Genomic DNA, 11,598 nt, shown 5'->3' with positions numbered 1-11,598 from the left:
GGTGTGGCCTCACCAGTGCCGAGTACAGGGATCCCCCTGATCACCTCCCTGGCCCTGCTGGTCACACTGTTTTTAATACAGGCCAAGATGCCATTGGCTTTTCTGGCCACGTGGGCACAGTGCTGGCTCATGTTAAGCCGACTGTCAACCAACAGTCAGCAGAGAAGGGTCTCAAAGAGAACTGTAAATCAAAATCATTTCAGCTCCAAGAGGGAAAACCTGTAACAACATTCTACCTGTATACCTCTGAAAAATTCTTGAAGACTTGCAGGCAATTTCACATTAAAAAAAAAATAAATCAATAAAAAGCTGAAAAGATGCATCTGTTTTCTTTGAACTTACCTTTCTAATGGTGTAGAGCGAGCTAACGATGGATATTACAGACATGATCACAATTGCTAATGCATAGTAGTGATATTCATCAGTGATCCACAATATCACACTGAACAACTGAAAAATGTAAAAAGGGTTGAGAACCTAGAAGAAAGACAAACATTAAAGTTACACCAAAAGGTCACATGCGTTTTGCATCGTAAAAGTCAGACACATCCTCCTCGTCCATAGAGGAGATAAACCTCTCAGTTCTTTATACCTGGTTTTTGTCTGTTTTGCCAAACTGCTCCCTACCTCCTCAACCCCTCAAAAGCACATTTCTCACTAAAATAATACACGAATACAAACTTTCAAGACTGTGGGCATTCTCCTCTACACCTCAAAGCAAAATTACAGGAATATCTGATGCACCTGAAGTCACAATTCTTAGATTAATTTGGATGTTACTATCTAATTCTTATTAAATGCCCCGACACCTCAAGCTCTTACTCCGCTAGTTCAGGTTGGAGAGCTTCTCTGTTCAGAAGTTTCTACCATGCATGATTACAGCACATGGATAACAAGTCAGTTATTCAAATTCACATGATAAAAGGAAAATGGAACAAATCCAACAAAAGCATACGCAAGAACACATTTGACCTGATGCTTACACTGTGATATACAACCCCTGGGCTGACAATGGAGAAAACAAATCAGTCAGTTTATGTCTCAAATTAACAACAACAAATAAATAAGATGCATACCCTCTCAAAGGATTCTAACACATTTTCTAAGCTTCTTGCTAAGGCACCAGGTTGTGAACTCCGAAGAGCCCACAGCTCAGGCCTCTTAAGCTTGGACAGCTCATAAACAAAGGTCTGTATCATTTTGCTTTACGGTGCTGGGCTCTGGGGTAAGATTTCTGTTCTACACTATTTGAAGACCAGTCCAACAGTCACTGTACTTCAAGTAACTCTTAATGATCTACTTTTTAAAAAATTTGTTAAAGAAAAGGTATTACCTCCTTAATCAGAAGCTTAAAAATGGAAGGCACTTTCACAGCAATTTCATTTACTCCATAGAATGCTTTTCTATATTAAAAAGAAGACAAATAGTGAAAGACAGTTAAGTTTTTTTATTAGAAATCTTATTGATTTCAAAGTAATCTATTAATATGAGAAAATCTGAAATACTACTTAATCTGTGGCACCTTTTATTTATCGTACTATTTCTAAAGGCATTACCAGAAAACATTTGCCCACTGGGATGTTCCAATATGAAGATAATTATTTTATACTTCAATTTAAATGGCAATTTAATTCTTAGGTTCTTTCACAATAAGATTTCCCTGTGAACCGTGTATAGGCCCAATGTTATTAAACGTACCATTCTGAAAGCAAATATGGGGTTCTCCTTAAGTTAAGCTCAAACAAGTATAACTCTTACCCTGCAGTAAGCTACTGTTTTCATGGTCCTGTAGCTTAGTTTTATTCTTAGCATAAAGAAAGGCAAATCATGAAAAGGAAAAGAATTCATTAACCTCTGATGAGATCTGACACTGACATGAAGAAGCCCTTGAAGGATGTTCTTAAGGAAAATACTTCTCTTGTGGAAAAAGCCACAGATTGACAGGAAATAGACTGAAGAGCAAGCAGATACTTCCATATGTTAAACTCTAAGAAGGTCTCATTTCAAAAATTAAAACACAAAAAACAAACCAACCAAACAAGAAACCCACTAACCAGGAACGCAACAGAATCTAAACTATTCAAGTCTATTCTGGTTTGGGTAATGGTATCAATAAATCAGAACACTGATAAATATGTATCTGCATTTTTACAATACACATTCCAGCTTGCTGCTCACATTTGAGAACTGAGAAATCCCTGCACTATACACCACTAAAGCCACACTTTAAAGGTTTTTTCTAGGCTAAGTTCTTCTCTAACTATCCACTTAAGTATGCTTGACAGGCATGCTTACACAGTTAGTCTAAAATAGCATGTTAAAATATTAGTATTTTTTCACAGTATTTCTTGCCAACCAGAATTAAGAGAGTGGCATGCAACCAGAGACAGATCCATGCAAGCTACGGGGGACATCTCGGATACCAACTAAGCTTTTAAAATGAAAGCTGAAGTCCTGCAAAGTTTCAGCCTGATCTTCCTAAAATAAGAAATTAGTTACAGTTTAGGCCAGGTTTGCTGCTTCCTAGCATCAAATATTCTTTCTTAGCTATTCAGTACCCTTTTTCTCACAACGACCACTAGCCAAGGATGGGAAAGAATCAAGAAGCAGAGTGATGTCCCCTGGCGCTCCCTTCGAGCATTCAACAGTCTGCAGCTTCAGGCAGAGTAAAGAGCCCTTGGTGAACTTTTCCACTGGGGATCAGCCTATGCCTCTGAGCCCAAAAACATCCCTCAACAGTGACATATGTTATGGCCACATTTCTGTCACTTAAGGGCGAGTTATGTGGAAAAACAACAACTTTGTTTTACATCAACCGCCAAATTTCACTGCATACCTGCCAACGTGGTATAACTGTTGGTATTCTTCTTGTACACTCATTTTATTTCAAAATGTTAAGTAGCAAACACAATTTCAGAAATCTATCCTACCGTTATTTTAAGCAATAGCGCCAATTCCCATGGTCAGTGAGTGCAGTACAAGAAACACAGTAGGGGAGACTAGTTCCTACTGAACCTATAGGTAAGAAAAACTAGAACTTCGTACATCTCTCAGCCTTCATCAAAGGCAGAGTAAGAGGCTGTCTGTAAACACTAACCACTCAACTGCCTTCTAGTTTTGTTAAGGCTTTGAGCACAGGAAATGGAACAAAAAACCCATTCCTCCCTCAAACAGTGTAACGTTACCTGTAATCATGCATCCCCTTCGTCAGGCCCGTGCTGTGCTCATTATGAATTGAAGAGCAGAATGTAGATTCATCCAGACCTCTAGGTGAAGGGAAAAAGCCAATGAGTTATTTAAGAAACCTGGTATTTAAAATGAAGAATTCAGTAACTCAAGAGTTAGGTCTTTGCCAAGAGTTACGCTGTATTATAAAAGAACAAAGTCTATGGATTACTGTTTTTCTACCTATTTTTGTCACAACTGCAGATACCAATGAAATGTTAAAAGCAGTCCTCTTGTTGACATGTCTCACTCTGTAGTCTATAGTCATATCTATTTCAATCGAAATGGAGATACACTCAAAAATGAAGTAAAATACTGGCATAACTGGCATTGAAAGGCTTCCAAAGTAAAAAAATAGTGAGCAAGTTTTATAAAACATTGCATGAAATCAACACAGATTAATATTTCTTCAAACTATCTTCATTTGCCTCCAAGTAGTAATAGAGGTATTTTAGAAACAGTTATTAACCAAATAAATCTGTATTGCTGTTTTGCAGCATCTTGCTACCAAAGTCTCATCCATGTCCACAGCCTACGTTTGAAGTAATTCCTTATCGTTAGAAGACTCATCTTCATGGGACTTTTCCAAATGCTGCAAAAGCAGATGCTGTCACTTAGAAGATCTGCAGAAAAGTAAGCACACCTGAAACACTGTTGTATTTACAGCTATGGGATCATTTCAACTACCAAACTCAGTAAATCATGGAAAATATCATTACCTTCCAAAAGGCTTTCACAGATGACATGACAAAACCAGCACTATTTAATGCAAGTCTTTTTTTATATTGGCAAACGATCTACTAAAACGGATTCAGACTTGTCCCAGTGAAGAAAGAACTCTTTACTGTGCATATACAGTAAGAATTATTTCCGTTCTCTAGAACACAGAGAAAGCATTAAACATCCTCACTATTGCAAAGGGTAGGACCATGTTTCTGCCAACCTCTCATAGAAGAGCAGAAGGTGAAAATGTTAGTGTGTGAATCTGGCCACAGGGTTACAAAGTCTACCTATAATTTTTCAAGCTCAAGGTTTTTAAAATTCCAATTTTTAGATTAAGAGATATATGATTCTCTTTTAATAGCTGTGCCTTTCCTCCCATCCTATCGCAAATGATTCCATTTTTGTTTTCCTGCACAAAAAGGAATGAAACAGTGGGCTTAAGAAGAGGTCCTAAAACTAAGTGCTTTAAATGCAAACATGGATACCTATGTGTGTAATGTCCATGCAAAGACAAAACTCCTAGCAGGATGTTCTCTGCTTTTTACAGTACCATTACAGTACCGAATTTCCAAGGCTTTTAAAACAAATCCCTGTGTGCACAGTTTATGACATAAAGCACTCATCAGCTCGGTCAGATTCAGTTGACACTAGTTAAACAAAACAGACACACGGGGTCAAAGTTGCATCCTCTTTGGCTATGTGACCAACTCTGATTTAGTTTAAGAATTACACTTGCATTTCCTGTGTTTAAAACAGTGATCTTCGTGTTACATTATTTAAAAAAAAGAACAATATCAAAGTCGAGCTCTCATAATTGAATAAGTTACCCAAGAAATCTCAATCTGCTTCTCTTGTGCCAAGTCTTTAATTATGTGATCAAACCGTCCTGTCTCCACATACTCACATAACTGACTACACAGAGAAAATTCATCTTCATGATGCAGTGTTGTGCTTAGATCACATCTACAGCTGTGTTGCTTGCCTTCTGGATTTTACTACAAAGCCCTCAGTCTCATATCTCGTCTCATTACAAATATTACCTGGATTCTCCACCAAGTTAATAGGTAATACCTATTTCTGCTTTTTACATAAGAAACTGAAGAGCAGACTAAGAAAAAAATCCCAATGGAGGGCAAATGTTTCAGACTTCTTTTCAGAATATTAATCATTGGTTAGAACTAAATGATCTTTAAGGTCCCTTCCAACCCAAACCATCCTATGATGCTCCACTTATCATTAATAAGTTCAGCTCTTTATTTTGCAGGTGGTATCTTGTACTTCATTAAATGATCATACCTAATTCACTCTCATTCTTATTTGACCTTGTGCAAAAGTCACTTAGTGCTCTGTCAGTGTCAGGTATGTCTCACATCCAGCTGTTTCTCCTCTTTAAAACTCAGTTGCCAAATACTGGAGCCCAGCTCAGCTACAGTACCTAAACTAAACAAGTGGTTAGGCTCAGCCGTCGCTAATACATCAAACAAATGAAAGTTTGGCATATTAGCAAGAATGCGATTGAATAAATGCTCACATAACTTCACAAGCATATCTGAGATTTTTCCAGGGCTTAAGAATTGGCTGAGTTATCACAAGAACATCAAAAGCCACAGTCAGCCAACAAATGCCAGGTTTCAAGTCACTGCTTTAATGTTAAGGAACAATTAATTTTTTCCTAAACACCTTGAGTTCTAGGATTCCCCCCCAACCTCATGCTTGTTCTTAGCATAAAAGTACAGTTTTGAGGGTTTTTTAATCTCATCTGTGGGAAATACTCCCTTTCAACAGTTGAAATTTGCAGCTCTATAGGCATGAAAACAGGACCCCGTAATGCAAAATGACAAGCGTCACTACCTGCACCACTGTAATTCATGGGAGGCTTAACACAAAAGATGCATACAAAACTTTTAATTATTTACACATGGACTGAGACATTCCCACCCTCCCAGAGGAGGACTGCTCAGTTTTGTAACTGCTTGTATAGTTTATTTACACTGTTGTCAATGCTGATAACTTCCCATACTATTTACACATGCTTTTTTCCAAAACATAAGAAACGTTTGCAGAGTATGTTTCTTCTTACAGAAATTCTGGCTATTTTTCTTTCCTTCACTTACTGGTCTTCCATTTTTTCTATATACAGCACTTGGCTTTTTCCACATGATGGTTCAGCGCAGTGAACACCGATTTAAGTTAAGAGGTTGTATTTTTGAACTGATCTTCGTATTTTAACAAGCAGTTTTCAGAAATGGAGATGCCTGTGTTCGTTCAACCTGTTAGCATCATGAGAAGGTCTGATCAGTAGCATCAGAAAAAAAAGCATTCTCTTCTTCAACCCTAAGGTCACACAAGAGTGCTGTCGAATAAAAGAAAATACAGTGCCACCACATTTGGGGAGCGCAGCTAGCGCTGCCCGCTGCAAGACGTTTTCTATCAGTGCAAGAGACACGTTTCTGTTACTAAAGAGTGACAACACAGAGACCAAATTCACCTCAACTGGGACTCAAATGTGCAGCACAGACCTACACAAAGGTGAGCAACAAGGTGTTATTTCAACAAGGTGAATTTCCCTCTTTACTGATACTCCTTTTGGGTCTAGATTATGCAGCAACGTGAAGAATAAGTTATTCCGTCAGATGGAAAGTTTTTAAGAGTTTATAAGAGGAGAACCCACTGCCTATAAACGGGTGCTCTGATTCTCAAACAACACTCCAAGAACAGGCAAAAAGCCTGCAGAGACGTGCATGCTGTCACCCCATGTGAATCACGCTCAATAAAGGTAGATTAAACAAATATCTTCCCTCCAAAGTCACACCGAGTTAAAAATCTCTCTGCTCTCACTTTGCTTCAAAGACTCAATGAGGTAAAGCAGCTGGTCAGAATACGATACCAATTTTTACCTTGTTCTTAAGCATGCTACTATATTTTTAAAAAAGAAAAAAGCCGTTTGAAGGATAACACAAAAGAGTATTCTTACCGTACAACATCAAAACTCTGAACTGAATCATTCCAGAAATACTTCACGCTGTGATGTGTGAAATAACGAATCTGCAAGGGCAACAGATAATAGGTATTACATTGGCACTGCCTAACACCCCTCTCCTGACTGACTTTATTCTGAACAGCGACAGAAAGTGAATTTAGAGAAACTTCACTGAAAAATGACGAGTTTTCTTTCAAGATCATATTTAAAGCATTCCACAATTTCCAGTAACAGGCTGAGAAAAGAATTGGGGCTCCACCCAAAGCATGAATTAGCCTTTTAGACAAAGGCAGCAGCTCACGTGTACAGTGTTGGGTGTGCTTACTCTAGATACTACTTTAGATATATCAAAAGTTAACAGGCATAGTACTGCCAGTTTACTTACAGGCAAATATTTTTTCAAATCATTTTTATTCTCTTCCGCAGCAGATTCACAGAAATGAACAGCATGGCCATTTGAAACCTTGTGTACAATAGGGTTAGGATTCTGTAAAGGACTGGCTCCCAACGAAGGCATAACGCGAACCTTTGCACAAAACCATATCTTGAATTCATCCTTTAAAAAAGGGGAAAAAACGAGTTGGTTGAAACATCACTTAAAGAGCATTTTACAAAAGCTGCAGCAAAACACGTCAACAACAGACGACAGATTAGCAAAGCCCGTACATAACTACAGAAGATATGCCCAAGTGAGTAACTGCTACCTGAAGAATACATTTTCTTTCCACAATTCTAAAAGCCACTTTTCTTGCACTGAAGATATATTTTTCTTTTGGTACTTGAATTCTGACATCTCCAGCCCTTCACAATTTAATATAGTTGTTCTGCAGTAGGAGGAACTTTGGGATTCTTACACATTCAGCTGCACCCACCCTGCAACTTTAAATAACTTAGGACTTAAAACAAGCTCATAACCAGGGACTGTACACAGCAATTGTGGAGGAAGAAAACCACTTGAAATCAAACCCCACTTGGATCCGCAGTTACACCTTAATTCAACAAACACATCTTTCCTGAACAAGGGAGAGAACACCTGAAAACCACATTATCAGATATATGAACAAGGTATCTGTTCTGTCACTTTTGATGACAACTGCATTCATGTATTTAACTCTCAAAACCCAAAAGCAAAGACTCTTTTTGCTATGTTCTCTGCAGACAGCTGTCAGTCATCCCATATGGGCAGCAAAGCTCTGCACAGTACCAAGGAGCACAGCTCCGCAGTGCTGTAAGACAGAATCACTTCCATGTTGCAGGCAAGGATTCGTGTATTTTAGCAGGCAGCAAGAGGGACGTGAAACAAGGGGCAATGGTCCCAAGCTGGAGCACAGGAGGTTCAACCTGAACATGAGGACAAAGTTTTGTCAGTGTGAGGGGGCCAGAGCATGGCCCAGGCTGCCCAGAGAGGTTGTGGAGTCTCCTTCTCTGCAGACACCCAAAGCCCTGGCCGTGTTCCTGTGTGACTGCTCTGGTGATCCTGCTCTGGCAGGGGTTGCACTGGCGGAGCTTTCCAGGTCCCTTCCAACACCTGACATTCTGTGATTCTGTGAAACAAACAATGGCAAACTGGGAGACGCAAGCACGCCCTCCTGGACACTCACAGTTGTTCTCAGCAGAACCACTTCACAGTCTTTAAGCGCAGTCCTTTTGCACGTTGCTTTCACACGCCACTGAGGCATCCAGTAGAGGAGGAGGAGAAGAAAGCCACCAGAACAGAGCACTCCTACAGTAACCAACACCAACTTCCATCGACACAGATCATAACCATAGATCTCCTGCATGGAAACAGAGAAACAACAAACAATGACCCTCTTTAATTGCTCTGGCTTGGGAAGCCAACTGAAGTTTTTCATAAAGTGTGGTATTTAAAGTGAATCAAATTTCAAAGCCACTTTCTCCTTTTTCTTGTCTGGGGAAGGAAAGATTTTAAAAACTTAATACATGACGGGGAGGCAACAGAAAGGAGGGCTGTTTTGTGCAGTCAGAAATACAAACATCAGTAAAAGCCTCAGAAAGGCAAAGCACACGCATCGTTTATAACATTTCATTACAGGACCCGTCTCCTCTGCGCTGCTCCCTCAGGACTTAGATTGCAACACAACCTGCCTTAACTCTCAGTGAACGACCACATTTTTGACCACGACCCAGCACAAGTTGAGAGGAAATGCACGAGCATTTGATCAGCTGGCACGCGTTGTTTAGAAGGCTAGCACAGCCTTAGTTTGTGTTGCTAGCAGAAGTTCATACTTTCTAAACAAGCATGTAAATATATTTGTCAAACACCACTTTTTAGAAGAGAAACTGGCTTATTTTGCCTGCAACTTCACAAGAAATGCTACCGTGAAACACTACAAACTGCAAGCTCTGTAACTTGCACCAGCTGGAAAAATCCCTTCTCCCATTAAAAAAAACACAGGAAGTATTAAATGTGCCTGGTCAAAGACAAGTACCAACTTAATCTGACGACAATCAGGGGCAGAAAATAATTCAGTGACTTACGAGATGCTGTGTTACACTCCTGAGTTTCACATTACATCATTACATTATATTTCCTGCTGCAAAAGGGCAATGAAGTTTCCCGTTGGGTCGCACCCAAATTGTTCATATGGACACCAACTTTTTGGGATTTGTTTTGTACTTGTCACTGAACAGTATTAGAAATTGTTTAAACTCCTTTCCTAACAAAAGCTTTCTCAGCTGACAAAATGCAGAGATAAAACTTAATCTGTTAGCCCCAACGCACTCCTTACCAATAAGAATCAATGGTAGCGGGAGAGGTTAGTGCTGCTTCTGGGCCAAACCAAAATGATTTCTTCTGAAAAGCATTTGTTGTAGTGATCAGACCATGAGCACCTGTTTGTTGTAAGGTGTATTTGTCTACTCTCCATGTTAGAGCTGCTCTAGCGAAGAACAGCTTTTCCTAGCAGCATGCCCAAAGGAATGAGGACTTCCATTCACAGGAATCTACCTTTTTTTTAAACAAAAATTCCTATATATCCCAAATATTTTCTGCTGTCTCTAGAATGGGCTAGAAATTGAAAGATTTGAAGCTGCCAATATTTTCCTGTCAAAGCTAACTGCTGCTTCTTCCAGAACAAACAATAGGAGATATCATTGCTCCAGTGGGAAGCAAACCTTATGTGCTACCAAATAACCATAAAACTCCTCGCCACGCTTCAGGGAGTGGGCCTTATCTGCATAAATATGAATATGCAAGAGTATGCAGAGTACAGGCACATTATGGAGCATTAATGTTTTACACGGCAAGAGAAAAGCTCCAGGATCTGGAGAGAAAACGAAACGAAGCAAAAACCCAAACCCAACTTTGCTTCCATTTTCATTTGAAAAAAACCAGTTAAGTACCAAAATCTTTTCTCTCTTGGACCGCTGACCTCAATGCAGCCAACTCAGAACCTTTCCAAAGGCTTTCTATAAAAACATTCCCCACTCCAAGGTTAGATTTCTTCATACCAAAAAATATTAAAGGATAACCTTATAAAATTGCTGAGCTGATTTAAACTGAGACAGTCCGCTTCCTGATGTCACACGCCCCATTTAGAGAGAAAACCATGAAAACGTGTTTCTTTCAGTGTACAAAAATAGATGAACGGAGTTGCTTACCATCTCATCTTCCTCTGCTTTATTAACAAATTTCTTTTCTTCTTTCTCCATGTTTAGTATGATATGGAACTTCTCGACTTGAGATATGGAAGACCTTTAACAAGAGAATTAAAAATTGAAGCATCGTTACTGATTTTATACCCAAGTATTAGGTTGTTTTGAGTTATTTTCTGTAAGTGCATACACATAAAACAGTAGTAACGGCCCAAGGAGTCCTAGTAAAGCTTTAAAATTGGACATTGGATGAATGCAAGTGAAATATTGCAAAAATAGCAGGCTTTGAAACAAGGAAAAGAGCTTGTAGCAATTTGACTTGGTTACATTCTCCATGCAGGAAGCAGGTTTTGGTACATTTTGCAAGCTTCACAAAGGATAAATAAATTAAACCTGAAGAAAACCCCCCAAAAAACCCACAAAACTAAACTTAAAAGTAAGTCATGATTATGCATTTTTATCATTCCATACTGTAACAGCTCCAATCAGATGTTTCCAGAAGCCGGGCCACCCGTCACAAGGAAAGGCATTGTGTCCCTGAGATGTGCATTTCTCATCTGAAAAGCAAAACAGCCCTGTGCTACAAAAAGTTTAGTCCCCAGTTTAGTCTTTCTACACCAAGACATGCCCATTGGTCAGCAGTCTTTGCCCTTCTTTCCAATTCTTCTACTATTCAATTTGTAGCAGTGGGTTCACTTCTTGCTGTAAATCTCTTACAGTTGCAAATCTTGACGGTGACTCTGAGGATAAATGATGATCACAAGTTTCACAAATAGGGGAAGACATGAAAAAACATGAAGCTGTCTCTGAGATGAACGTACTGCACACATCCCTATTGCAGCAGGGAAGAACTACAAACGAAAGGCTACAACATACTATGAGGCTCACCAGAAGTTTCACCACCACGTTAACAAAGAAAATCAAAGTTAAAGTCAAAAAAGCTTTTTTTTTTTTAAATTAAAACCACATATAACCTTCATTTGAGCACCCCTGCATATATTAATTGTAGACAATTCATGCACTCATATGGTATTTGCACAGGACCACCTACCATA

General features: G+C 39.1%; 1 protein-coding gene across 1 annotated transcript; it reads right to left on the bottom strand.

The window, feature by feature from the left end:
- Positions 1 to 342: 342 nt before the first annotated feature.
- LOC104544789 (probable cation-transporting ATPase 13A3) lies at positions 343 to 10,643 on the bottom strand (the record flags this gene model as incomplete). Its single annotated transcript, XM_010189755.1, has 7 exons — positions 343 to 477; positions 1,334 to 1,403; positions 3,186 to 3,266; positions 6,923 to 6,993; positions 7,314 to 7,484; positions 8,530 to 8,703; positions 10,550 to 10,643. Coding segments are annotated over 7 exons (796 nt in total), but the record flags the coding sequence as incomplete, so codon positions are not given.
- Positions 10,644 to 11,598: the final 955 nt, after the last annotated feature.

The sequence above is a fragment of the Mesitornis unicolor genome, unplaced genomic scaffold (assembly GCF_000695765.1).
Source record: "Mesitornis unicolor isolate BGI_N332 unplaced genomic scaffold, ASM69576v1 scaffold12740, whole genome shotgun sequence".
Taxonomy (NCBI): Eukaryota; Metazoa; Chordata; class Aves; order Mesitornithiformes; family Mesitornithidae; genus Mesitornis; species Mesitornis unicolor.
This window is presented reverse-complemented; position numbering and strand designations above follow the sequence as displayed.